The 26,453-nt window shown below is 50.9% G+C and overlaps 9 protein-coding genes and 1 non-coding gene across 10 annotated transcripts; 4 read left to right on the forward strand and 6 right to left on the reverse strand.

Moving 5' to 3' along the window:
- Positions 1 to 39: 39 nt before the first annotated feature.
- Positions 40 to 560, reverse strand: BDV14DRAFT_198069 (uncharacterized protein; the record flags this gene model as incomplete). Its single annotated transcript, XM_073772826.1, has 2 exons — positions 40 to 336; positions 384 to 560. 2 exons carry the CDS (start codon positions 558 to 560, stop codon positions 40 to 42), a joined length of 474 nt encoding a protein of 157 aa, XP_073630302.1.
- A 219-nt stretch (positions 561 to 779) lies between these two features.
- On the forward strand, positions 780 to 4,575 carry BDV14DRAFT_30590 (ATP-dependent RNA helicase ECM16). The gene is made up of 2 exons (XM_073776495.1): positions 780 to 1,055; positions 1,107 to 4,575. The coding sequence occupies exons 1-2, from the start codon at positions 858 to 860 to the stop codon at positions 4,536 to 4,538; spliced, it is 3,630 nt and encodes a 1,209-aa protein (XP_073630303.1). The 5' UTR covers positions 780 to 857; the 3' UTR covers positions 4,539 to 4,575.
- A 1-nt stretch (position 4,576) lies between these two features.
- Positions 4,577 to 5,558, reverse strand: cwc21 (U2-type spliceosomal complex subunit CWC21). The gene has a single exon (XM_073768101.1). The coding sequence runs from the start codon at positions 5,297 to 5,299 to the stop codon at positions 4,697 to 4,699; it is 603 nt and encodes a 200-aa protein (XP_073630304.1). The 5' UTR covers positions 5,300 to 5,558; the 3' UTR covers positions 4,577 to 4,696.
- An 847-nt stretch (positions 5,559 to 6,405) lies between these two features.
- BDV14DRAFT_198072 (mRNA-binding protein PUF3) lies at positions 6,406 to 9,234 on the reverse strand (the record flags this gene model as incomplete). Its single annotated transcript, XM_073772827.1, has 5 exons — positions 6,406 to 6,887; positions 6,938 to 7,493; positions 7,542 to 7,820; positions 7,868 to 9,084; positions 9,141 to 9,234. The coding sequence occupies 5 exons, from the start codon at positions 9,232 to 9,234 to the stop codon at positions 6,406 to 6,408; spliced, it is 2,628 nt and encodes an 875-aa protein (XP_073630305.1).
- A 5,061-nt stretch (positions 9,235 to 14,295) lies between these two features.
- On the reverse strand, positions 14,296 to 15,023 carry BDV14DRAFT_169848 (uncharacterized protein). The gene has a single exon (XM_073768102.1). It carries the CDS (start codon positions 14,775 to 14,777, stop codon positions 14,364 to 14,366), a length of 414 nt encoding a protein of 137 aa, XP_073630306.1. The 5' UTR covers positions 14,778 to 15,023; the 3' UTR covers positions 14,296 to 14,363.
- Positions 15,024 to 15,589: 566 nt separating this feature from the next.
- BDV14DRAFT_169849 (uncharacterized protein) lies at positions 15,590 to 17,203 on the forward strand. The gene has a single exon (XM_073768103.1). The coding sequence runs from the start codon at positions 16,088 to 16,090 to the stop codon at positions 16,628 to 16,630; it is 543 nt and encodes a 180-aa protein (XP_073630307.1). The 5' UTR covers positions 15,590 to 16,087; the 3' UTR covers positions 16,631 to 17,203.
- A 68-nt stretch (positions 17,204 to 17,271) lies between these two features.
- BDV14DRAFT_169851 (mannose-ethanolamine phosphotransferase GPI13) lies at positions 17,272 to 21,372 on the forward strand. The gene is made up of 2 exons (XM_073768104.1): positions 17,272 to 18,031; positions 18,098 to 21,372. Exons 1-2 carry the CDS (start codon positions 17,862 to 17,864, stop codon positions 21,081 to 21,083), a joined length of 3,156 nt encoding a protein of 1,051 aa, XP_073630308.1. The 5' UTR covers positions 17,272 to 17,861; the 3' UTR covers positions 21,084 to 21,372.
- A 428-nt stretch (positions 21,373 to 21,800) lies between these two features.
- On the forward strand, positions 21,801 to 22,324 carry BDV14DRAFT_198076 (glycosyl hydrolase family 79 C-terminal domain-containing protein; the record flags this gene model as incomplete). Its single annotated transcript, XM_073772828.1, has 2 exons — positions 21,801 to 21,860; positions 21,935 to 22,324. The coding sequence occupies 2 exons, from the start codon at positions 21,801 to 21,803 to the stop codon at positions 22,322 to 22,324; spliced, it is 450 nt and encodes a 149-aa protein (XP_073630309.1).
- Positions 22,325 to 22,724: 400 nt separating this feature from the next.
- Positions 22,725 to 22,814, reverse strand: BDV14DRAFT_t50. The gene has a single exon. It is a non-coding gene; the product is annotated as a tRNA-Phe (tRNA).
- A 1,580-nt stretch (positions 22,815 to 24,394) lies between these two features.
- BDV14DRAFT_207530 (S-adenosyl-L-methionine-dependent methyltransferase) lies at positions 24,395 to 25,961 on the reverse strand (the record flags this gene model as incomplete). Its single annotated transcript, XM_073775150.1, has 5 exons — positions 24,395 to 24,557; positions 24,615 to 25,150; positions 25,204 to 25,254; positions 25,351 to 25,629; positions 25,722 to 25,961. The coding sequence occupies 5 exons, from the start codon at positions 25,959 to 25,961 to the stop codon at positions 24,395 to 24,397; spliced, it is 1,269 nt and encodes a 422-aa protein (XP_073630310.1).
- Positions 25,962 to 26,453: the final 492 nt, after the last annotated feature.

A 26,453-nucleotide genomic window follows, 5' to 3' on the forward strand; every position in this document is an offset into this window, starting at 1 on the left:
TTTGGGTTTGTAAGCATCGCCGTTTCGTCATTCAAGCGTTTAGATGCATTGGAGAACAAGATCAATGATCGCAAAGAAAATGTCTCTGTCGGCTTGAAGTGTTTCCAGTCCTAGCCCAAGAACAAGCAGGCGGTTTTCTTGCGGCGATTTGGTGACGATGGCACTGCCAATTTGACGAGCATATAGCTGACCAACGACTTCATGTCCAGGAGCACGACCGCCAAGAATCGATGTAGCAGTCAAATCAGTCAGCGGAAGAAGACCGTCATCCGCAAAGTCAGGAACACGGTGCTGGCCTTCTGTGCCTGGATTTTTGTTTTCCAGCGGGACATGTAACTGTGGGTGGTTAGTGCAAACCAGGCATTCTCGATCGGACTACGTACCCAGTGACCAAGTCGACCCTTTTGTGATATCGTTATCAGGATTTTATCACTGAACTTGATGGTCGTAACTTCTGTGTGGACTCCATTGACATCGCCAGACACCCGCTTCGTGGCTGCGGGGAATGGAAGATCCAGGTTGAGGCCGTTGAGGCCGTTGAGAGCCGATGTATCCGCCATAAATTTTTATATGCTGTTGCTACAATTGACTTTGATTTCTGAAATGAGCTAAAGAGAGCTATGAACAGAAAAGCGTAGAAAACGGTGATTATACAATGCAGCACGAGGGAAGAAAACAAGCGACGCTGGTATAGTGAGGGGAGGAAGGCGGTGAGCCTATCAGCACAGTATCACGGCAAAATCTCACCGCCGCCGGAAATTTTCTGGATATCTCTCGATATCGTGAGGAAATCGACGACTTCTGCACAGATAAATACTCGGTTGCTTTTTATCTTTGAGGAGGAATAAGGCGCCAATATGCCGAAGTTTGTCCCCCGTCAAAGAAAGCAGAGGCACCGCCAGCAGGAGAACCCTGCAGCCGATACCAATGCGGCGGAGGTAGCGCCTCTCACCAAGACGGAGAAGGAAGCTCGGAAGGAGAAGCTGCGCGAGGAATTAAGGGCGCAGAATCCAAAAATCTCTGCTAAGAAGCAGAAGCGCTTGGATAAGTACATTGTTGGTTCAAGCCGTCAAGTTTTCTTAGTGAAAAATGCTAACGTTACATAGGAAAACAAACTCAAGAAGGAAGAGAACATCGAACTTCTCAAGAAGCTTTCGCAATCGAAAGTCGAGGTTACCGGTCTCCAGAAATCAAAAGAGCTTGGAAAGCGAAAGCGCGAAGATGACGAAACTCCAGCCCGCACGACGGACGCCGTCGAAGAACGCAATGCGCCGGAATGGTCCAGCGACGAGTCCGACGATGAATTGAACCGAACAAAGACGGGCCCGAATGAGAAAACACCAGGAACTACAGAACAGGCGGCGCCAAATGTTATGAGCGGTATCGGGTTGAGACAACCTCTTGAGCTCGGTCCCGACGGTTTTCCGATTCTCAAAAAGAGAAAGCGCACACCGAAGCCAGACCCGAAAGCTACACTGAATGAGGTGCCTTGGGAAGGGTTCGGCTCGGATAATGAGTCCATGAAAGACGATGCTAAGGGCAGTGATGGAGCTGGCAGCGAGGAGGAGAAAGAGGAATCAGATTCCGAAGACAAATCAGAAGATGCCGAAAGCGACGATAATGAGGACGAAGATGATAGCGAAGGAGATGAAGAGAATGAAGATGAGGACGAAGAGGATGAAGATGATAGTGACGAGGAGGAAGATGAGAATGAGGACGAGGACGAAAATACCAACGGACGCATCAAGCCACGACAATCCGCTTTCAAGTCATGGGCCAGACAGCAGATCAATGAGGTCGTCGGCTTCAAACCTACAACTGGTCCGATAACCGCAGAACCCCAACCAGAGATTCCCAAGTCCGCCATACCGGTCAGGGCTCCCGAAGAAGAACCACTACCTCTTGAGCTCCAAGTCACAAAAGGCAATCCCTACCGAAAAGCCTTCAGCGTCCAGGTTGACCGTCTAGAGGAAGTCCAAGAGGCGCGTCTCAAGCTGCCTGTCGTGGGCGAAGAACAGAAGATCATGGAAGCTATCCATAACAACTCCTCGATCGTGATCTGGGGAGCCACGGGAAGTGGTAAGACCACGCAACTCCCGCAGTTCTTGTTTGAGTCTGGATATGGAAACCCTGAAAGCGGAAACCCAGGTATGATTGGCGTCACACAACCCCGTCGAGTTGCCGCAGTCAGTATGGCGAAGCGCGTGGGTGACGAACTGGGTCAATTCTCCTCGCAAGTGTCCTATCAAATTCGATTCGAGAGCACGGCCTCTAGCAAGACAGCAATCAAGTTCATGACGGATGGTATCCTCATTCGAGAAATCGCCGAGGACTTCTCCCTTAGCAAGTACTCCATCATCGTGATTGATGAAGCCCACGAGCGCAGCGTCAACACAGACATCCTCATTGGTATGGTCAGCCGTATCGTTGACCTGCGCAAGACTATGAGCGAAGAGGACCCATCAGTCAAGCCTCTGAAACTCGTAATTATGTCAGCAACACTGCGCATTTCCGACTTTACAGACAATACAAGTCTTTTCCGCCAGGGTCCACCGCCTCTCGTCCAGGCAGAGGGCCGCCAGTACCCTGTTAACGTGCACTTTTCTCGCCGCACGCATCGTGACTACGTTGAAGAGGCCTTCAGGAAGGTGTCCAGGGGCCACCGGAAGCTTCCTCCGGGTGCTATCCTCGTGTTCCTGACCGGCCAGAACGAGATTCGACAGCTCTCCAAGCGTTTGAAGCAGGCCTTCAAACCCACACAGCGTGGAGAAGCGACTCAAGCCAAGGTTCAGATCTCCGCAAAGGAAGCACCACTAGAGGCAGAGGACCTTGAGATCGGCGAGGTTGATATCTCCAACACAGCCGCTGACGTTGACGACGACAGCGACCTCGAGATTACAGGTCTTGACGACCCAGAAGACGACGAAGAGTTCGATGTAGCAGGTGAAGGCGAGGAGGCCATGGACGCCTCTACAAAGGTCCACGTCTTGCCACTTTACTCGCAACTCCCGACGAAAGAGCAACTCCGCGTCTTCGAACCACCACCCGAGGGCTCCCGACTCATCGTGCTTGCAACCAACGTCGCCGAAACCAGTCTTACCATCCCAGGCGTCCGGTACGTCTTTGACTGCGGTCGAGCGAAAGAGAAGCAGTACGACCTTGAGACGGGTGTGCAGAAGTTCCAAATCGACTGGATCAGCAAGGCCAGCGCGAACCAGCGTGCCGGTCGTGCCGGTCGAACAGGGCCGGGTCACTGCTACAGATTGTACTCGTCCGCAATCTATGAGGGCGAGTTTGCAGAGTACACCGACCCTGAGATCCTGCGGACACCCATCGAAGGCGTCGTCCTGCAGATGAAGAGCATGGGTCTGCACAACGTCATCAATTTCCCCTTCCCTACACCACCGAGCAGACAGGGTCTCGCGAAGGCCGAGAAACTCTTGAAGAACCTGGGTGCCCTCTCAGCCGATGGCAAGATCACGCAGATCGGCTCAAGTCTCTCGACGTACCCTCTCTCGCCTCGTTTCGGCAAGATGGTGCACGTTGGCCACCAGCATGGCTGCATGCCCTACGTTATTGCTCTCGTTTCTGCCCTGGCGGTCGGAGACCTCTTCGTCCCAGAAAACCAGATCGATCCTGTCCCAGGCAAGGATTCGAATGGCACCAACGACAACGTCTACCGCAACTCAGACCGACTGGAAGACACAGCCCGCGAAAAGCGACACAAAGACTACGCGCGCGCGCACCGCCTCTTCTCAAAACACGACGACACCTCCGACGCCCTCAAGTACCTCTCTGCGATTTGCGCCTACGGCTACGCCCCCGCCGACGACGCCGAAGCCTTCTGCGAGAAGATGTTCCTCCGCAGCAAGGGTCTCAGGGAAGCTACTCAATTGCGCCGCCAGCTAACGGATATCGTCCGCACCAATAACCCGGGTCTCCTGCAGGCGTATCAAGCCAAGCTACCCGAGCCGACAGAGAAACAAGTCAAGGCATTCAAGCAGATCATTACAGCGGGATTCATCGACAATGTCGCTATCCGCGCTGATCTCGCGCCTATTCCGCCGGAGATGCCGCGCGCCCCTAAACGCGCTATCGACATGCCCTACTTTACGCTCTTCCGCTCGCGCGAGGGTGCCGGGGTGGAACTTTCTGAGAAGGCTGTCTATGTTCATCCGACGTCTGTCCTCTCGAAGCTCTCCCCCAAGGAAATGCCGCAGTACATTATCTACTCGCATCTCCAGCAATCCGTGCCCTCGGTTGTAGCGGGTGATACACCTAAGATCAGGATGTATCCGCTCGTTACGCCGAGCGGATTGCAGCTCTCGGCGTTGGCGGCGGGGACGCCACTGATTGAATATGGCAAGCCGATTGGGAAGATTGAAACGCTGGGTGGTGTACCGGAGCGCCGGGCTTGCTTTGTTATTCCGGCGCTGGTTGGTGAAGTCGGGAGCACGGGGTGGCCGTTGCCGGCTAAAAAGGTGGTGCAGAGAAAGGATCCGAAGGAGGGGTGGGTGATTGAAAAGTTTACTTCGTAGATACTTGTTGCATAGCATGATATCCGGTAAATATGGCATGACAATGTATGATTTTGCAAAGGCAAGACAATTCTTATGCATTCCCTAACCCCAACGCCGAGCATAAACATGCAAATTTTAACATGACAAGACAAGAGCATAGCCGGAACCTCAACTTCTCAGTCCCTATCGTAGTCGCGCTCTCTCTCCTTCTCTCTCCGCCTCTCAATCTCCCCCCGCGCACTCCCATCCCGAGGCCCAGCTCTATCTCTATCCCCCTCATCCCTAATCCCCAAAGCCCTTCTAAGCCGCTCACTCTCCGCAATCTTCGCCTCCGCAGCCTCATGCACCTGATGCGCCTTGAACCCCCTCTTCCCTCCATCCCTACTACCCCTCGTATCCCGTCCACCTTTAGTGCCCTTCCTCTCCATCTCCTCCACCAATCTCTTCCTCAACTCCTCACAAACCTCATCAATCTCCTCCTCACTCCGAAGCTTATCCCCCTTCTCGCCCTTCCCCTCCTCAACACGCTCATTCTCCTCCTCCAACCTCTCCCGCTCCTCAAGAACCTTAACTTCAACATCGCGCTTCATTTCATGTTCCAGGATAGCTTTGTCCGGTTGGCGCTGCTTAAAGCTGGACCCGAAGTCGTCTTTGTCTTTAAGAAATGAGGGAGGCGGGTATGGTGCGCCGCCGCGCGGGCGCAGGAAGGCGTGGTTTTTTTGCACGTAGCCGGATGTACCGCTTCCGCGGGGGGTGGAGAGGCCGACGTTTGAGGACATTTTGGGGGTTGTGTTGCGATGGGCCCTGGAAGGCGTGGGATTCGGCTCGTTTGGGGTGGTTTCTTGATGAGGGTGAACTTGGTTGGGAGGGTTTAAAGAATTTGATCAGACGACTGGTAGCGGGTTAGAGGCGTCTGTGCCGAATTGTTAAATGAGTGAAGAGGGCGCGGGCCTCGAGGTGAGATCGGTTGAAGTTGTATGGTTAAGCTTTGAGGCATGAACTCCCGAGTCAATGATATGTCATCACGTGACTGGTATCTTATGTGGGAAGCGATGGATGATCTTCCATTGGGTGGCTGGTATGGCCGCCTAGCTAAGATAACTCTACCTGACTAATGTATGACTAAGCGAGGTTGACCCTAGGGGCAGGCGGTAACGGGTGGCAGTATGCTCCGACATCTTATCGCCGGTATACTCATGGACTTATCCTAAGTGTCCAGCTTCTCTTACGAAACCGCGAGGGGCGCTAAACATCCAGCTAATGTGATCCCTGGATTCAGATGGAAAGAGAGAATGGCAGTGTAATATAGTGTAATAATACCTAATGGGCCCATCAAGTACCTAGTAACAGCCTATAAACTACATACACCACGAAGCAAATCCATCGACTAATCACTTTTCGCGCAGTGCTCCCTCTGTGTAAGGGCCCTCATCCAGGTCCCAAGGTCATTCATGTCAAGCGCAACATTCCCATCCCAGACGCCAACCTTCCACATGGGGACAGAAAAGAAAAGCGGAACCATAATAGACAGCACTTGGGGGGACATAAGGTATAGGTATCCATCCTCGTCTCGCGTAAACATCAAATCAATGAACAAGAAGAGAATGAGGAGAAAGCAATCACATATTAAAAGCTGTATGCGTGCTGCGCATGTATGATCAAATCGAGCAGAAAGAATAAATCTCAGTCTGTACTCCGGCCATGCCCATGTATTTAGTTAGACTCTGCGCCACCAAGCCGTGAGGGAAAAAGCAAATCAAAGAATGTAAAACAACAACCCTTTTTGTATGTGCCCACATTAGAAATAAGTAAAGCAATCTCGGACAACGAAGGTAAGTAACGGGGTAAAGATTATGAATATGTTGGTCGAAGCGAACATTCGGGCCTATTGCACGGTAGATGTGACCACGTCTGTACCATTGGTCTGTTTGTCTGACGACGGTGGTGTGGGTGGGGACTGCATGAAGCCGTCGTTCACTGATCGCAACACTTGTTGAGGGGACGATTTGTGTGAATGGGGTGGTGTGGTGGACGATGGGCCCGAGCCAGTAACAACAGTGCCATCAGAAACGGTGGGTTGCGATGCAACAATAGTGGAATCTGAAGCCGAAGCAGCAGGGTTCGAAGCTGGTCCAGGGTTTGACGCTGGCGTAGAGCCGTTTGGATACGGACATGGATCTTCAATAAGTTCTTCTTCAATAAGTTTTTCAATCGCCGCAAATTGCTTGCCATTGTAACGATCACGGTCGGTCTTCTTCAAATGGTCAAGCAGCGGTCTGAGGCGCTTACGGAGGGCGTCTCTCTCTGCGACGTCTGCGGCCTTCCAATGGGAAAGGATTTTGGCTTTCATCTGGGTAAGGATTTTTTCTGAGGACCGTTAGAACACATTTTCGCTGAAGTTATGAACAGAAACTTACGAATCACATAGTTGCCATATTGATCGATCATCAACCCGTAGAGTTGGTTGTCGGTGATGGTCTCAGCAGAGGTCAACTCCCTTATGATCGCTTGACTTTGGGTTGGATTGCCGTGCTCAATGGCCTTCTCGACCACGTTGCTTGCGAACTTGTGCTTTGAATGCGAGAGAAGCTTGTGCATAACAACTACAATCATAGCAGCACGATCCGGTTCCTCACCATGTTGGATGACATGCTGAATCACATAGTTTCCGTATTGGTCCTCGATAAGCCTGGGCGTACAAGCATGGAGCTCGGCAAGTATGAAAATGCGATCCTCATCGTCGCAGTGCTCAAGCATTCGCTGAACAACCCTGCAGCCGTACATGTGAGTCGCTTGGGCCTCCACTTGCCCTCTGAATGCTTCAACGAGACGTTTGGTGTATATAGAAGGGACTCTCTCAATGGCTTTTTGAATCACGTGGTTCCCATGCTGGCATCGAACACACCCGATCACATCTGTTTCAAGTTCCTTGACAATAGAAATTTGCTGATCGGTGAGGACATGTTCCAGAGCCTATAAATGTTAAATCAGTTGTAACTAAGATGGGAAGGATGCATGTACCTTCTGGACCACACGGCATCCATACGATGACTTCGCCAACCCAACGACTTGACCCTTCATGCAATTCGCCATGGTTTTCTTCTGAATTTGGTTGCCATGTTCGAACATCTTTTGGATAACATAATTGCCGAAGATATCCTTTGCCAATTGGAGGCAGTCGGGTTGAATTTCACAGAACGCCCGCTCCTTGTCGTCGCTGTTGGCCGTTTCAATCTTGGTTTGCAGGAATCGCGAGCCATGTTGATCACCACTGAACTCGACGATGTAACCGAATATATCCTGTTTCGTCAGCATAACGTAAGAAGGCTCAGATGCTTCAATCTTACCTTGAGTTCCCATTTCTTCTTGCTCAGGGTCGACCTGTACTCCTGCAGGACAGGTCCTATCCTCTCATCTTGACTCGGACCACGAGCGACCGGAGCTCTACTGGCGAGAGCTGCCGTGGTCATGATGGGATGCGGGTTTGCTAGAGCCGCCGGGTTTGGATAGCTATATTCGTATGCAGAAAGCTGTTGCTGACGGGTGACCAGAGGAGCCATTTGGTACGGCTCAATCGAGTGATTCAATGCATGCCTGTTCTGGAGCATCGGGTTCTGATTGTCCGAGGCATTGTGTGCCAAGCCACCATTATAACGACGGCCATTGTTATACCCATTAGCCCGCGCGTTGGAAGTGGTCATGTAGTGCCCGGCGGACAGGTCCTGTTGTCTGATTTGCGGCGAATTCTCTGCGTATGCATAGTTCTGAGCGAACCCGTCGTTTGCGTAACTTTGAAGCGCCGGGTAGGTTTCAGCGTCCCCGGCGATTGGGTTCCTCATCCGGCTCAAAGAACTATCCCAGGACGTGTGAGATACAAAATTTGGGCGACTTTCGGCGCTATGAGTACCGTTCAACTGCATCCTTTCAAGCTCTGCACTCAACTCGGTGGGTTCGTCGCCATAACGTCCAGTAAATTGAGTTTCTGAATGGAATGAGGGAAAGGTAGAGTGAGAAGGCCTCCGAGGTGCAAAGGACGCCGAATTATGCGACGAGTGGGCATAATTGCTACGGATACCCCGCGGGTGCATTGTGTCCGCCAATGTCTGAGGCATGGAGGGCAGCGATCCCAACTGCTCTGATCTTGTACCCTCGAGTGGGCTCGTGAAGCCGGATTGCGTCTGATACGCTGTCGTAACTGGAGTTCCAGCATAGACATTCCTCCTATCACCACCTCTGTAGCGATTCCCTATGATACTTGCTTCGCCAACGGGCGAAATTCGTTCCGATCCGGACTCCAGATAAGACCTTTGTCCGACATTAGGCGACGGGCCCATGCTGTTCGAGACAGGCTGCGCAAAGTATCCCGAGGCATCCTTGCTGTCGGAAAAGGAAGCAGCACTGCGATCCTGGGAGCGCATTTGGACCGGAGATGTGACCATGCCATTGCTCTGCGCGCGCGACGACCAAGGAACATTGCGAGAAGCATCCCAGCCATCAGACTCGGATGAAGCCAGCAGAGATCCGGAACCAGAGATCTGCTCTAGCGTCGGACGTGACGCGGAGTCTGGAATCTTGTCTTAGCAAACTGCTCGCATGCGTTACAGAGGACATGATACGTACCACCCATCGAAGGGTTCCTGGCACCCCAACTCAAGCCACTGCCAATACTACCATACGCCGCATGTGTTCGCGAGGCGGGAACTGAAGTCTGCATGCTGGCGTCTCCGTTCGATTGAACCTAAAGTATTTCAGTTACCAAAGTCGACGTGACTTGACAGGGCGTAACTTACTCTTCTTGGGTGCCCTCTCGTCACTGTCATTTCACTCGCACGGTATCGCGTATATATTCTCTTGAAAGGTTCCACTTAGATATAAAGGGTCTTCATATATTAGGGTCCGTGAAAATCGAGCGTTTTATATGCGATGGAAAAGGTACGAGGGCTCTGGAGAATGGCAAGCGGCACGAGGGTCAGCCATAGAACGAACACGAGTCTGTCAGGATCACTGTGAGTGACGTGAACTTACCAGGTAAAGAGAGCCCAAGGGAAGGGGCAAAGGTGTGGGAGCAAACAATATTCCGAAAAGAAGGATATGTTTTGATTCAGACCGAAGCCAAGCAGCGTCCGACGGGAATTGAAGGGGTGAGGGAAAGCGAGGGAGAAAGGCGGACAAGAAAAGAGGTGAAAAATGCTGAACAGGAAAGTATAGATGTGAGAGCAGACGCAAGGTGAAGCTAATCTCTCCCTTTTCGTATCCCAGCCAGAATCTTAGCAAGCAGCCGTAGACCGAATTTGTTGTGGAAAGAGAACTGCGGCGTTACCACGCTCCGTGCATGCCCAACAAGCTCAAATTTCGCAAGACGCCCTCAAACGAGCAGAGCAGAGAAAAGGGATGCGGGACCGTATAATCCACAAGGTTTAGAAGCGTTGAATGGATCGTAGCCGCAAGGGGTGTGGAGGAAGGGTTGAGCGAAATTGCAGCTGGTATGGAAGGAGAATGTGCTTGTTGCGCAAATCGAGAAGCGATCCGACGTGATTAGTGGAGCGTCGAGGAGTGGGAATGTGGACGAGAGGCAAAGCACGGCATTAACGTCGAGCAGCTGTGACACAGGTCAAAGCAAGCATGACACCCAGAACGGCTCGATGGGATTGATAGATCGATCTTTATCGCGGGTATCCGTCGTCGACGCAGCACAACTTTGAGAGCGAGGTAAACAGGGATAAGAACGGTCGGGAAGCCGAGGGGCGCGTAAGAATACTGATCTGGAGAGGTAGATAGATGAGGGAGCGAGGCTCCAGGCAGGGCGTGCGAGGCAAGGTAGAAAGCGTGTGGTGGAGGAAGGGTAGGTAGCACAGAAGCAGCGATAAAAAGGCCCCGACAACGCGAGAGATTGAGAAGCGAAGCAAAGGCACGCGAAGCGAATAAGTAGGGAAAGGGAAAGTAAAAGAATTAATATGTAAAAAGAAAATATGGCAAGATTGATTGACAGCTGGAGGAAAGGTGATGATGGAGCGAGGAAAAAGCGATAGATAAGCTGGGCAGGTCGAGCTGGAAAAAAGATGCTGCGGGCTGGACTCTCGCGGTCTTTTAAGGCGAAGGCGACCTTGAGCTCTGGCAGGTACCACTACTTCCGGGCATCCAAGCTCGGACTTGACTTCAGAAGCTCTCAGAATACTACTCTCTAGGTTCAGATCTTCTGTCCAGAGCTTCTACTGAGTCTTTCTGTCCTCCTTACCGGTCAACAATCGCTCTCCACTACCTGTCCTCTACTCCCATCTCAACCCGCAGTCTTGCGTCATCCGTGCACACCATGGTTCCATGAGCAGGGACTCGTCTCCTGAACCAGATACTTTCCCAAACATGACGGCTACAATCCTCAAACAAAGGCATTCTTGCAACCTTCATTGCTCTGGACCCGATGGAGTGTTTGTGGACGGCAGCTTCAATCGCCCGGATGTCCACAGATCGGACCCTTCAAAATCATTTACCGGTTCTGTGCTAGCTTCACGATCACGCCGGAGCAGCTAAGCCCAGCCAACTGGATCCACTAGTTTAGCCTGACAACTTGATTACAATAAGCTCACCATTTCCTCTCGGCGACGGTGCTCTAGGCCGGAATCTTTTCCTGGCTCATTGCTGAGGAAAACCTCGATGTGTCAACAGATGGTTATTTGACTTATACTGAGAAAGCACCTGACTCCGCAATCCATCGCCCACGCTCATACCGGGACGCTCGGGGGTTGGAGGCTCCGCGCATTCGGACTATGGGGCGCTTGCTGACACTTCTCGAAAAAAAAATGGCTGCTGATAGCTAACAGGCTCATATAGTCAAGCACGCACGGCGTATCTCCAGTAAGACTACGACTAGTAGTCACCCCTTACGTCGTGATAAGGACGTTACCTCTCGTTCACCCAGAGATCAGGGGATCACCTCCGCAGCAGGCATGATGATGCAACTTTTGTGATTGTCTCGTTTCCAGAGGCTTTTCTGAATTCGTCGTTCCGAAGTCACACACTCAAATAATGGCGGATGGCATTTCCAACACTGTCCTACGCCTCTCGACGCAACGATGGCTTTCTGCGGTCAGTATCAAAGCTACCGTACTTTATGTTGTGCTCGCTCCACCCATATCAAGGACTACGAGGCCAGGAATGGGAGATACAGACCCATTGGGCTACACCTGCGCGGAGATTATTCCCACACAGTCTCCACCCCCTCACATACCTTCGTGATAGACGATCAATGCCCATTGGACTCAATGAAATGCTTCCGTGCGGGTATACGTGACTGAGCAGTGGGCATACTAGCGACACTTGGCTCTGAGTCGTGCGGTTCGCAATGCGAACTTCGAGTTCATCCTCAGCACCGAATCTCCAAGTCGTATTTTGTGGGAGACTTTGACGAAAGTCAATCGACTCGACAGTCTGCCGGCCATTCCCTCACATACCAGTCACGCTTCGCCTACGAAGATCACTAGACATGGCTCACTGAAACCATGACCAAGCCGATGGTGTCCGAAGTCGATTCCGCACTCCCGCATCATACATACTGACAGCAACACCTGTAGATCCCAGAACATCCTCGAATGTCTCCGCCGAATCCCACCACCAAAGTTGAGCTGCACCCTATTCAAAGCTCAGTAACCCTCGTCGCACCAATAGCTAGTTGCAAGGCAGAGTCATTCACTACCTAGTCTCCAGTATTCCTTCGAATTCGCACATCATCGTTTGTAGAATCCCAGTCAACCGGAATTTAGGACTGGCTAAACCCGTAAACGTTCAAAGTTAAAACAAGAATCACAGTCAATTTCACCAGAGATAGACCAATTGTCACCGTTTGCAAATTTGATGTAATTTCCTAATTGCCGCAGGCTATAGAACATCCGGGGTTGAGGCTGTGATCATATATAGTTGCAGTTTCCAGCAACTTGCGCCTTGTAGGTATACATAGTCAAGCCCGCCCCATCCGCAATTCCTTCTCGGGGTATTCAAAATGTATCGTAAGGTAGATTACCTAGATATCGCTGAAATTGTTAGATTACCCCAGAAGAGGTTTTTTGCATACAATCGGAGTCCACGGAGTCCACACTCTGCGGGGGACTAGTTCCAACCGGACCCCCCACGCCCTCTACAGCGCAGGGAATCGAGAACCGGCTCCTCTAGCTTCGCCCACTGACCTCATTAGAAACGAACGGAATGGAAAAGAAGCGTCAGAATGTATATACGAGGCCCTTGGTGGCGTCTGAAGAACAGCCAGGACAAGAATTCCTATTTTGCGTTTCGAGGATCTCAGAAAGGCACGCCAGCTTGTCGCAATACATACTTAGACTTCTCTCAGCAGAGTTAAAGTCCGGACAAAGGTTACATCCAGCGTTGGGGCTGTTCGCTCATCGACAGATCTTTAACGATTGAATGCGAAGTTCAAGCGAAAGTATATAAGCGCTCTCTGGCTGGCAATGGAATCTATATCTATGTTTGGCCGCTTCATTGGCTGCACTTTTTGCCGGGCTTCAGGGACGTTCCAACCAAATAGCTCAACTGCTTAGAAAAACGCCATCTTCCGGGGAAATTGAGTATAGCTCGGCTGTATCGTTTTCGGCTTTTTTATCCGCCTATGTTCGGACGTACCATGTTAGTCTTGCTCTGAAATATACCGGTTTTGATATCTAGCCCTATTCTTTGAGCACGATGAGTACATGCAGGGGGTTATAAGGTGCTAGAAAACAAAAGACTCGTATGATAGACATTGTGTGGACAGGAAAAGTCAGCCAAGGGTAGGGTTTGGTGTAAGTAACCGAGGGAAGTTTTGTCTACAAGTACCCATACACGCCCCATTTTGCTTGTACTTCTTTTATTCTTTCTTTTCTCTCATTTTCGAAAATGGCCTACACCAACTGGTTGGAGTTGGCCATTATGGGAATGCCTGATATTCTGTCGGAAGGCACTGCCAACCCAGCTAATAACGGACATGCCGAGTCCTTGGTACTCGATGGCCTTTGTGCAACACTGAAAGCACATCTCAAAACTCCCCAGTGGCGCAAGGTACCGGCATCGTGGGCGGCAGTGAATTCCAGTTGGTTTGAAGACGGGTGTGCTGATTTCAAATCTGCAGTACGTTGCAGTGAAGGAACTCTATCGAGACACCGAGACACGCGGACTTGGACGGTACCGAAGAGAACTCTGACAGTGACTCACGAAATATTTCGACGACGAGAAGAGGATTAAAACCTTGAGCGAAGAAGAGCGGAGCGGGCTGGGCAGCGAGTGCACGGGAATAAACGAGCGACAGAGCGACGGCCTCGAATTCGGAAGGTGCAATGGGGCCGGAGACAAGGAGCCTTTGGAAGTGCAAAACCTTGTGCGTATTTACCAAAAGCTCTATAGCAAATATCGAGCCATGGGCGTGCATGTCAACTAAAGAACCCAGAGGATGGCCTGGCCATAACAGATGGCATTGCGCGGAGGCCGTGGCCGGACAGCGACCTCGGCTACTGCGAAGTCCTCATTGCGGCATGGACATCAAGCAGCTGGAAGAGTGCCCGGATGCATTGCAAGCTCTAATCGCAGTTTGAGCGGAAACTTTCGCAATGATACACCCATTCCTCGGTAGGGAAGTCACCAGCTTATATGCGCTACATCCATATCAAATAGACCGGTGACGATTGCAGTTTTTCCAGGACCTTCAACTCACCACTGTTCTGTGTTAAGACTAAAGGTTTTGTTCATTGACGCGATCTGCAACCTGGTGGTGATATGCAACAATTGCCATGAATGTCTCCATCTCAAGTGGCTTACCTATGACATCCCCCTCGGCTGGGATAGATCAGAGCCTCAGAGCTATTATCAGACCCCGCCTCTTCGGCTTCTTGAGAATTGCAGCTGTCCGTTCAGCAAGATTTGGAACCGAGGCTCGACTGATGATTGCCTGACTCCAGGCTCTGGTTTTGGATTGCTTGCCGGATTGATTTGTGTGAGCGCCATGCTTTGATATTTGGGAATTGTCGCCAGCTGCGAGCTTGCGACAATTGTCCTCGGTCTCCCCGAGGTCAAGCGATCAAATTTTGCCGCCATAGCAGCACATTTATAACCAGGCAGGTCATTCGCAGGCCTCTTTAATCTGCCACGAAAGGTGAAACCCGACGGGTCCAGCAGAACACAGGCCGAGGCTGTCAAGCCCGCTGTACTCATCCTGTAAGCATACTGCTGAGCAACACATACTCCCCCAACCCACACAGTGAGGGACTGGGTTGCTGTCATTGTGTATTCGATCGCGATAGTGTTTGAAAGAGGGCCATCATGTCTGGTTTCCACGTCGAAAAGGGGCCACGACTGATGAGGCTCAAAGAGACAAAATTAGCATCCAGATCTTGCCGTTACCCCTCTTCTACGCTGCAATAAAAGGAGACTGCTGAGTGCTGACGGCTTACGGCCTCACAATGGTACTATGGCAGTCAACTTGGATGAAAGACCCATGGTTCATCGTCTCCTTAATGTACAAGAACTCTTAACGGCCAGTAATTACAACAAAGCACATAAAGAGCATTATTGACCGACTGCCATCTTTAAATAGAATCGTAGCACCAAAGCCTCACGTTACTATTCTTGGCAACATTTTTGATGAAATGATGACCGCACAGGCACAATCTGCCGTGCTGCCAACCTGCCAGGCTCGCACTCGCAGACCATGCTCAAGTTGGCTCACCAAGCTAAATCGCTAGTTGATGGGTTCGCGATCAGTGGAAAGCAAATGAGAATCAACGAGGAAATTGAGATGGAGCAGATGGGCCAGGAACGACGGCAGTGTGATAGGACGAGGCAGGAAATTGCAGCAGTTAGCCCCAGTTAGCGCCAATTCAGCCAGGGGCACTCACCAAACAAACAAAGCACCGGTGGGGCGTTGCCTTCCTTTGGCTGGCTTAGTTCCTCTTAGATCAACAGCCAGGTTGTTCTGGACTGGTCCTCCAGTGCTGGTTCTCGCCTAAGCGCCCTTGCTGCCGGTGGTCACTGTGGTGCTGGCTGTGGTGCTGTGCCGCTGGGCGCGCTCCTCTCCCTTTCCTCGTCTCTCGAATCCCAACCCTCCTTTACTCTCTTTTCTTTCCCTTGTCATCCTCTCCTTCGAGTTTCATCTTTTCCTCCCACCCTTTGACGTTCCTTCTTTCGAAGCAGGTGTCAGTTTCACTCTTTCAACTGCACACTTTGCTGTCCATTCTTTCCTTTGCCATCCTGGCTGAATCTCCCCTTTGAGATCCCAACCGACCACCTGCACGTTCCGACACTCGTCGAATCACCACAATTACACCACCGACCCGATACATTCCCTCTTTCTAATCGATCTAAATACCGAAAACCGCGGAGTTGTCTTCGAAGTTCTCGAATTCTTCGCGACCTATTGAAACACACACTACGCCATTTCTGTCTCAGGAGATCTACGTCACATACCAAGTGTCGGCACAGCAACACCTTGAATTTTCGAATGTACATCGCTCTTGTCAATAACCTGAACGACTACGTTTAATCTTATTCGCCGTAATCGCGTCCGAATCCGAAACAACAACACTACCGCCACCATGATGCAGAGAATGAACCGGCTTTTTGCGAGAGAGGAGAACGATGGCGGATTGTCTGAAGCTACAGTCGACTTGTTGATCTCCCTCTTGGTCCTTGTCCTCTTCGGTATTGTCCTAATCGGCTGTCTCCTGTTCCTTCGCCGCAGACGTTTGAACCGCCAAACGCCTGAACTCCCGGTACACAACGGCCAATGCGCACCCCACCATCGCAGCATGGAAATCATCTCGCATTCTAAGAAGGGAAGCGAATCGTTATTCGTTATTGAAGAAAGGACCAAGTTCATGGAGAACTCTTCCAGCCCGCCCCCGAGTCCAGTACCCGAAATTCGCATCACATTCCCAGAGGAGGAGGACGATTCTGGGAAGCGTCAGTCCGGCAAAGTCGTGGTTGTCCGGATCAGCGATGGCGGCAGTGTTGGCCTCGAGCCTTACCATGAACAACTCCCGCCCTACCAGACAAGCGATGCCGACCGTTTCCAGTCCCTGGATATCGAACGTATTGGCGGCTTGAAAGATAAGGAAGACGCTAAGAGATGGGGCTAAGCAATAGCAACGACAATCAACCTATAGATCTGCGCCTTTCCGAACAAACAATCTATGTCACCATTTCATCCTGCTCTACAATTTCATGAATCGCGCCACTCACGACCATACTCGAGATTATCTGCTCACTTTTTGCTTGTCGACATTTGATTCAATGCGCATCTGCGACTTGCATATACCCAGCATCTATGCCGAATTGATCACCGGGCGGAAACAGCCTTGTTTAAGAGATCTGTGGTTCCCTTAGTTTCGCGTTCTTCTGAGACCCCCGGGACTGAGGACTTTGAACCTCGGCTCGCGCTTAAAGTACTCGACCGTGATTCATGCTTTTACTGCCTCGATTCCTACTTTCTCGGCGTTCATTCCCATGCTCCGCCACCTATACTCTCCACCCTGCCACGTCCCTAGGGCTGGAGAGAGTTACGCTTTGTTTTTGCTTAAGCCTGCTCATCGTTTTTCCGCGATGTCTTTTCTACCATTCTCCTGTTACTACTTTACTACTACCCATGGCGGTCCCTTTCTCGGTGACTTATAGCTAGATAATGTATGTACTTAGTCATAGCTACACATTGAACGGCCGCCCTGCAGGTGTGAGCCTAGATGAATGTACCTACAAGCCTTTATTGGCACTTTTGCACAAAAAGCTTCTCTTTTTCTATGATTGACTGTCGTGTGATGCCCTTCCCCTGACCCCAAGTCAACTATAGGGATGTTCTAAACAATTGTCTGGATAGGGAAATGACCCACTGCGCCAGGGCTTTTCAATGATCCGGGCCGTGTCGGCCAATCGCATCGCGCCAATTCGTAGGTCGAGCTGCCGAAAGCGCCGAGTCCCCCACGTCACGGGCAACTTTTTAAAGCTGCCGTCCACCTGTCCGCATTCGCATGTCTGCAATTGCGCCGCATAGACCCCCTTTTGTTCGCGAATCAACATTCTCCGGTGAACTACAAGGAGCTGCGGCAGCGACCATGAGCCTCTCGATCTGCTGAACCGGATATTCCACGCCAAGCACCTGCAGCTCCTGAGCATACAAGCTCCAGGGGGACCTCCGCGGGAACAGAAAGGGCAAATTTCAACGATACTCTCGCTTCGATGATTGCGTCAATTGCAAGCCGTTAGTTCTTTACCACTAGGTGCCGTTCAATATCTGCAGGAACTTGCTCGTCAATTCCGTCTACGACCACTCCGACATTCCCGGACCAGGCGCACGAAGCCCGGATAAAAGCCGCAATGGACCCGTCACTTCGGCCTTCGGATCCTCGGAGAGCACAGAGGGCGCTCTCGGGGATGCAATCCCAATTGGCAAACAAAAATAAAACTAAGGACAATTATGTCAAGGAATTGGAGAAGGAGTTCAAGTCTAAGCACCTGAGCCTCCTCGGTGTCTTTGGCTGGATATTGTGAGCTTCCCATTGAATCGTTCTTGACATTCGGAGAGGCCTAATCTAATGCTTCTCGCTGGATAGGTTCATACACGTTGTTGGCATATTCTTCTTCACCAAGGGCTTCCTTCTTACTCGAATGGTACTCGAAAACAAATCGACTTGTGACGTTCTCCCCTTTAGCGATGCGGCCTCGGTCCCAGCGGTGCAAGCGCAACGTAACGAGTGCTGGCACCAAAAGTCATTCGACAAGGTTATTGTGATTATCATCGATGCGTTACGTTACGATTTTACCGTTCCGTTCGCGCCCAATGCCGAGTCTCAGGACCCCCTCCTCTTTCATGACAATATTCCGGTGCTATATGAGACCTCGATCAACACTCCTCAAAATGCGTTCCTCCTTCCGTTCATTGCAGACCCACCGACAACTACATTGCAGCGTTTGAAGGGGCTGACTACCGGCACGCTTCCTACGTTTGTCGATGCAGGGTCTAACTTTGCGGGGACAGCAATTGATGAGGACAACCTCGTTGCCCAGCTTCATGCTGCCGGAAAGAGCATTGTCCACCTTGGCGATGATACCTGGCATGCTCTATTCCCCGGCTACTTCAATGAGAACCTTACACACCCGTTCGACTCGTTCAATGTGTGGGATTTGCATACAGTGGACAACGGCGTGAACGACCACTTGTTCCCTCTTTTGGAACCTCAGAACCAGACGAAATGGGATGTCATCTTCGGACACTACCTTGGTGTCGATCACGCTGGCCACCGATACGGACCCAACCACCCCGCAATGGCAGCAAAATTGAACCAAATGGACCAGGTAATCCGTGATCTCATTGCCAAGATCGATGACAGTACCTTGCTGGTCGTGATGGGAGACCACGGAATGGACTCAAAGGGCGATCACGGCGGTGAATCCGATGATGAGGTCGATGCTGCACTGTGGATGTACTCTAGAAAGGGAATATTCGGCCGTACTAGCCAGGAAACTATTACACCGCCCAAGTACGCCAAGGAAAGATTTGTTCCCCAGATCGACCTTGTGCCGACTTTGTCATTGCTCCTCGGCCTTCCTATTCCATTCAACAACCTCGGTTCGCCCATCGAGGAGGCTTTTTCCGGACCCAGCGGAAACGATTGGAGCAACCTGGTCGCTGTGAACCGTCTCGCTTCCGCCCAGATCAAACGTTACCAGCAAGAATATGCGAAATCCCGTGGATCGGATGATGGCGCAGTGTCTCAATCTCTGGCCCACTGGGAGACGGCAGAAAAGGAATGGCAGTCCAAGAACGGAAAACTCAGCTCGAAGAGATCGGTTGCAGTCAATGAAGCCTACAGACAGTACCAACGTCACACTCTCCAAATTTGCAAGGGTCTATGGGCTAGCTTTGATGTTTCAAGCATGATCCAAGGAATTGGCATTCTCTTTGCAGGCATCGTGCTACTAGTGTTCTATGCGCGCGGTGTACAATCCGATCGGACGGAGTTCACAGGTCCTCTCCTCTCGCGCTTAGGGCTCGGAACCGGAGTAGGTGCTGCGGCTGGCGCCCTGTTAGCTCTTATTGGAGTGACCGAAATGAAATGGGTTGAATCCTCAGCCCTGCTGGCAGCCATTGGGAGCATTATCGGCGGCACGACTGCGATTTTTGGCACTTCTCGGCGCTTGTCGTTGCCTCTTCCCAATTCCATCTGGGGCTGGCTTGCTGTTATCTTCACGGTCAGCCAATCTATCGGCTTCGCGTCCAACTCGTACACAATCTGGGAGGATGAGATTCTGCTCTTCTTCCTTTGCACATTCGGTGTTGTTGCTGGTGTTTCCTCGATGCGCCAACAGACGACCACCGACAGAGTTCTTGGGGTCTACCATTCTATCGTCTTCGTCATCCTCGGCAGAATCGCATCATTTTCTCGTCTCTGCCGTGAGGAACAGATGCCTTTCTGCCGCTCGACTTACTACGCCTCTAGCACATCTTCTACATCGGCTCCCTGGCAGCTGGCTATCCCCTTTCTCGTGATGCTTATTCTACCAACCGTTATCAAGGGCTTCTACAACGGATCGAAATCTTATGAAGGCGCAGCCAGTCTATGGATTGGCATTGGTTTCCGTCTTGGGCTGTTTGTCACCGCCATCTTCTGGTTTCTTGAAGAATCCGACGGCAAGGAATGGCTACCCCTTAGCGACGAAACCCTAAAGTCAATCCGAGTATTCTTAGCTCAGCTTGTCCTCGGCCTCGCCTTCGCCGCCGGTACAACGGCATTCGTCTACTCCAAACCCTGTGTCAGCATCAACGTCGCTCAAAACAACAACACAAAGCCAGAACCACCCACAAAGCGTTCCTCTGCCGCCATCAACACCGAACAACAACTCCCCCGAACAACAGTCACAATCCTCGGCTTCGGCAACATCCACGGCACCCGCTTCTTCTTCCTCGCCATTAACTTCTGTCTCGCCATAACCCTCATGCAGAAGCCCATGGGCCAAGGCGCAACAGCCCTCTGCCTCTGGCAAATCCTCTCTCTGCTTGAAATCCTCGACACAAACGCCCTCATCACCTCGAACAGCGCCATTGGACCCACAGTCCTCGGCCTTCTTGGCTCCTTCTACTACTTCAAGACGGGCCACCAGGCAGTCATTTCCTCGATCCAGTGGGAAACGGCCTTCATCCCGCTCACAACAGTCAAGTACCCCTGGTCGCCCTTCCTCGTCATCCTCAACACCTTCGGTGCGCAGATCCTCGCCGCCGTCGCCGTCCCGCTTACGGCGCTCTGGAAGAGACCCTTACAACTTCACGACAAGAACTCGTCCGCCAAACCAGGTATCAAGCTCCTTTCAGATGTCGCACAAGCGGCTGCTACATATATTCTCTACTTCGCGACGATCAACCTTGCAACTACGATGTGGGCAGGACACCTAAGACGCCACTTGATGCTCTACCGTATCTTCAGCCCAAGATTTATGCTTGGTGCCCTGGTGCTGGGTGTTGTTGATGTCGTGGTCATGCTTGTCTCTGTTGCTGGTGTACGGTGGAGTACACTTAGCGTTGGAGAAATCTTTGGATGGTAGATGATAAATCAATGGTCTAGATGAGAGGCAGGAGTGATAGGATGATGGACACTCCTTGCTATCCACATATACTGTTTCCGCCTAATTAAACGCTTCCATATGAAGAGATGGCAGTTTATATGCATATAGCTTACTATTTAGGCATGGCATCACTTGGTGGTAGGCGGAATGGTTATTTTGATGTACATATATCGCATTTGCACTTGCATTGATTGATGTTTCTTCTTTGTTGTATTGTTATGTTTGTAATTAGACTTATATCAAATGAAATAAAAGAAACGAAAGTGAGAATTGAAATACACTGATATCATATAGCCCGCCTCTATGCAGGTAATCCTCGTTCCGACACTGCAGCTTGCTAGATAGGTAGGCCCAGTAGCACTCTGGCTGTCCACATCCCGATATCGAATCGGCATCGGAGGGTCACAGATTGGTGGGTGAAAATGCCCTCAATTTCGTCTTCTGAATCAGAATATTTGATATCTTGTGAGTAGAATAGGATATAGCCGGGGTATCCCAATAGACTTTATCCGAAAATACGTAAGGCAGACAGAAACAACCGCAATAGTTACTTACCTACTCGTTCAACACCCTAACCTAGTACTTGTATACCTTCGTCCCTACTGAGAGACCGAAACATCCGCCAACGGCTTTCAGCCGCTCGGCCATATTGGACAAGATATCGAGACCTATGAGCCAGACGCTGTCCATCATGTCATGCCGCTATATTATGGCTTTTTGATGGTTGCCGACGCAATTGGAAGCACAGGTGATGCTGTAAGCCACGTCCCCATCCAGCCCTAATCTTTTCCCATACAAAGCGTTTTTGGTGCTAAGTTCAATCTATGCAGTCCGTCGCCGAGGTGGAAACAAACAGTAGCACCATCGCCGCATACGGCATTTACGAAGGAAGCCACCTCGCCCGCCTTGTCCTAAGTAATACAGAGCCCTGGACAGGCGCAGATGAGGAGGGAAAAACACGCCCATCTACATTCCTCTCCATTACACTCCCCAGCTCCAGCACTAGCATTAAGAGCGCAAGACTCAAGACTCTCGCTGTCGACTCCATCCTCTCAATGAAAGGTCTCACGTGGGGTGGGCAGTCATGGGAGACGCTCTCTGGCTTGCCTAGTGGAGAGGAGACCTTCCAGGCACTCGAGGTTGGCTCTGCTTCTGGTGGGGGTACCACCATTGGGCTCAAAATTGACACGAGCTCGGTTGGGATTGTCTATTTTGATTGAGTGAGGTGAGCCTCGAGGTTTATTCTCAGCCGTCACATACATGGATGAGAAAGTCGCCCATATCGGGACGTTGATGATGTTGGATAGCAGCCTATAGTCCTAGCTTTTAGTCTTGTCATTCCCAGGTCATAGAACGGCAGGGTTAAGAGATCATTAGAACAGAAGAAGCATGAACGTACTATACAGGCAACATCCCACCGGATATAATACAGTGTGGATGTATATGGTTGTCCAGCTCACTCGCCGGGCGTCTCCCGGGACGTATCTCGACTCTTGACTCACACGCAAAAAGGCGGCAGCCCAGCCAACCCCTCGTGCAGACAGTCAAGTCATATTATACATGAATCAAAAAGAAGTCTAGACGATCGTATAAAAGAGAATGAAAAAAAGCAAAAAGGTATGGGGCGAGCCGGGATTGAACCGGCGACCTCGCGATTTGTGATGACTGAATGACTTCAGTCGCGCGCTCTCCCAACTGAGCTATCACCCCAATTGATGTAAGTGTGGTACTTTTTTGGCGTTATCAAGGCTACGCAGTGTAGGATTCAAGTCGTGGACGGCTGAGCCAAGGTGTTGGTGTTGGTGTTGGTATTAATGCTAACCTGGCCCATGCAGTGTACAATTGGGCGCGAAGTATTGAGTGCGTGCCTTGCCGGGTCACAAGTGCCCTACATTAGAGTTCCGATTCGATATATAGTAGCTGCTGTGAGGCTTATCAGAAATCGTCCGGACTATTGTTGGCTTGGTACGGAGTAATTCTGGGTGTCGAGGGAAAGCCCACAATTGTGCGTGGCCTCTGGACGAGAAGCTGTGGCTTTTCCTAGCTCCTCAACTGGCATCTAATGTTAGAGGTGTGGTAGGCGGTCAAGCCTAAGCACGTGACCAACACCAAAAATGTGGGAAGCGATGAATTGATTCTCCTATTGGGTGGCCGGTATGGCCAGCTGTCTACGGAGTAGGATCAGGTTATATCTAACCGACCCCTGCGGAGACCTACGGGATCGCGCTAGGAGCGCGATCCCGACAGCCAAACGGCCAGACGGGCCAAACGGCCAATTTTCTGCATGAATCTCGTCCTTAATTCCAACACGTCATTATTCCACCACAACATGGCCAAATCCAATTGTAATGGGCAGATCTCCAGATTCGGCAAAAGATCTACACAGTACCACTAGGCTATCAGAATTGCCTCAGTTGGTATATGTGCACCGAATTATGTACATAAGCCACTTGGGTAAGGGCACGTGATGCTAGTCACGTGACAGTTGGAGTATTTCATGCAATAAAATACTGGCATTTTAAAGCTGTATTAGAGGCAATATACTCAGGATGCAGCCACTTTACTAAAGTTAAATTCCTGCATGCTCTCTCCTTAATACGCGCCAAAACTCTTAAGAAAGCAACAATCAGGCATGGCTTTAGAAACACAGGTGTGATTACATAGGGCCAGGGGTCATGTGATTACATCTCCTGGGGCGCCTGATTGGCCTGCCTAGAGGTATATATATCAGTTGCGGCCAGAACTGCAACCAGTTCTGTTAACTAAGCAGTTCTGTTGGACCTTTTTGGTCTATGTAGTTCATGATGTAACCGCAACTGTGTCAGATAAGGTCAGGGTCGTCCTGCTAAGCGTCGAGTCGGACCTTAGGTATTCTGATATCAAGAGAGAGAAGAGCAAAGTAGAGGATGCAATAGTAACTTGGTTCGTACTGGCGATCTGACTATGTTACTGTAAACTGAAGATAAGGCACGAGAGGCAGAAAGTAAATACAGGTGGGTAGTGAGCGTCCTTTAATACCTTGCCTGGATGAAATTTCAAGGTATGCTGTATTGTATTTATAAGATCAGAAGCCCCTTGCGCGTGCCAAGAAGTATGTAGCGTGCGCCCGAGGTTTTTCAAGGTGCACATGACCTGTGTACTCCGGACGGCAGTATGCTCCGACATGGTCACCTTGTCACCTGACTCAAATTCGACGCTATTAGCCACCTCCGTAGCTCATAACTAGTTAAGAAGCGCCCAAAACCATCTCCATTCATCTAGCCCCCTCGAACCTCGAGAATCTCCAGATTCTATCCTATCCACGTAACCTCCACAACGGCAAGAATCGACCCGATTGGCTGATGGACTTTCGTCAACTCGAACCGCTTGTCCACTTTGTTCAGCAACGCCCTCACATCCTCTGCCGTTCGCTCTCGGCCGTTCTGGAGACTCATCATGTACAGGTCATAGTCTCTGTATAATACTCTCAGAATCCCATCAAGCAACTATACCGGTAGCAATGAATCATACCTTGCCTCTCGCTCATGTAAATAATGCACCTCCCCCCGGCCCGGAACAACGCGGTCGTTAATAACCACCTTCGCCCCGGGTCTCAACGCCGGAACCAAGGCCTTCAGAATCATCGTCGCATACTTATCAGACCAATCATGCAATATGAGCCGCAGTAGGTAAACGTCCGCCCCATGAGCAGGCTGTTGCTCAAAAAAGTCATGGCCCTCGAACCGAATGCGTCCGCCAATTACTGACAATGCTGCTTTCCCCTGCGCAGCCACAGATGTGGTATCCTGTACGATGAACTGCGCATTCGGTGCATGTTTTGATAATGCACGAGACACGTGTCCGAGTCCACCGCCTACATCAACAACGGTAAACTGCCCCTGGGCATCTCCATTGGGCCAGGGGAACGTATCAATTAGGTACCGGATTGCAAACCCGGGTGCCTGTACACGCCATTCCATGGCTCGGGCGAACCTCTCCCCTCGAAGTGGCATTATGTCGAGTGCTTGAAAAATCGGCTTCTTGGTATCATTTGCTACACCCCATCCCTGTATTGCCATTGCGTGAGAGCGTACTTCGTGTAGATAGGAGTGATGCTTACACAATCAGCTGGCTCTTCAGACCCCGGATACCGGAGTAAAGCATCTGCAGTCTAAACACGACAGGGTCTTAAGCAAAAGATCTCGTTACATCTCAGGGAGCCCATTGAGGCTGCAGGACGGATTATAAGGCAAGAAAAATATAATACCTTGAACGTCCCCGGGAGCATCTCCTCCATGCCGATCAATATCCAATCACGCAAACCTTCGTCTGTAGCCAAGAGCCTCGATGCCGCTGTGTGCACGAAGAAGTCCGGCTCTGCCTCATAGAAGACATGGTATGTTGCACTGTGGGCGAGTAATCGCCGGACAAGGCCCTCGTCTAGCTGTAGGGCTGCAGCGAGCTCTGATACGAACGTACCGTTCTCAGGGAAATTGGCTGCAATACGGAGGCGAATGAGTGGATGTACGCTAAGCGTGGGGATTCTCTGCACATGATCACGTTGTAAGTAATGGTTTTCTGCATGGGCATTCAGAACTAACAAGGAAAAAAATTGAAGGGAAGAGAGGGGAACAGTACTAGCTCAGGGGTGAGAAGTAGAGTAGGGTCTGTAAGGAGGGCGTTGAGCTCATCAACTATCTGTACTAGTTTTCTATGAAGCCGACTTGCTCTGGAGACTGGTGCATCGCCCTGGAGAGGAATGGGCAGGCCGTGTTGGAATGATGGTTCGGGGTACCCGGTACAATTTAGTTCGTCGGCAAGAGACGTAGCTATGTCAGTGATTTGTGTAGCCCGCTGTTTCATTGTAAGTACGTCCATCATGGGCAGTGAGTGTCAAATGGGCTCTGGAAAGTCTGGTGGGAGAAGACAATGAGGGCAAGGAAGTCAAACTGACATGCAGGTAAGAGAAGGGCAGGGTGTGAGAGAAATGCCAGCTCATCTTATATCTAACAGGACAGGGGTTCCTGGTCCATTCCCCAATCCAATGATTTAACGTAGTTTCTTGTGGTACCTGGGTATTCAAACTGGCTTGAAATAGTTCAGCCACTACGCACCTCAGGGTCCGTATATGGTGAATAAAGCATTTGAGATCGTTGATTCTGAACAGTCATAAGAGCAAAGCTTGAGAACTTATATCACTCGGCTACACGTGAATAATTCAGGCTATTGTCCTTGCCGGTCCAGGCCCCTAGAATATGCGGCGCAGGAAACTGCCCTCCTGGCAAAATACTATCTGCGGTGTTTCCGCTGGACTGAGTACGCCTTTTACGTGGAGTCCAGGACCGTAGTGGGGTCACACTATCTGCATGA

This window comes from Aspergillus stella-maris, assembly GCF_047715825.1.
Source record: "Aspergillus stella-maris strain CBS 113639 unplaced genomic scaffold BDV14scaffold_14, whole genome shotgun sequence".
NCBI classification, from domain to species: Eukaryota; Fungi; Ascomycota; class Eurotiomycetes; order Eurotiales; family Aspergillaceae; genus Aspergillus; species Aspergillus stella-maris.

Coding starts and splice junctions, on each gene's coding strand:
- BDV14DRAFT_30590 (XM_073776495.1), top strand. CDS start 858: ATGCCGAAGTTTGTCCCCCGTCAAAGAAAGCAGAGGCACCGCCAGCAG. Junction 1,056..1,106: donor AGCGCTTGGATAAGTACATT/GTTGGTTCAAGC, acceptor AACGTTACATAG/GAAAACAAACTCAAGAAGGA.
- cwc21 (XM_073768101.1), bottom strand. CDS start 5,299: ATGTCCTCAAACGTCGGCCTCTCCACCCCCCGCGGAAGCGGTACATCC.
- BDV14DRAFT_169851 (XM_073768104.1), top strand. CDS start 17,862: ATGGACCCGTCACTTCGGCCTTCGGATCCTCGGAGAGCACAGAGGGCG. Junction 18,032..18,097: donor GGTGTCTTTGGCTGGATATT/GTGAGCTTCCCA, acceptor CTCGCTGGATAG/GTTCATACACGTTGTTGGCA.
- BDV14DRAFT_169848 (XM_073768102.1), bottom strand. CDS start 14,777: ATGACAGCAACCCAGTCCCTCACTGTGTGGGTTGGGGGAGTATGTGTT.
- BDV14DRAFT_169849 (XM_073768103.1), top strand. CDS start 16,088: ATGATGCAGAGAATGAACCGGCTTTTTGCGAGAGAGGAGAACGATGGC.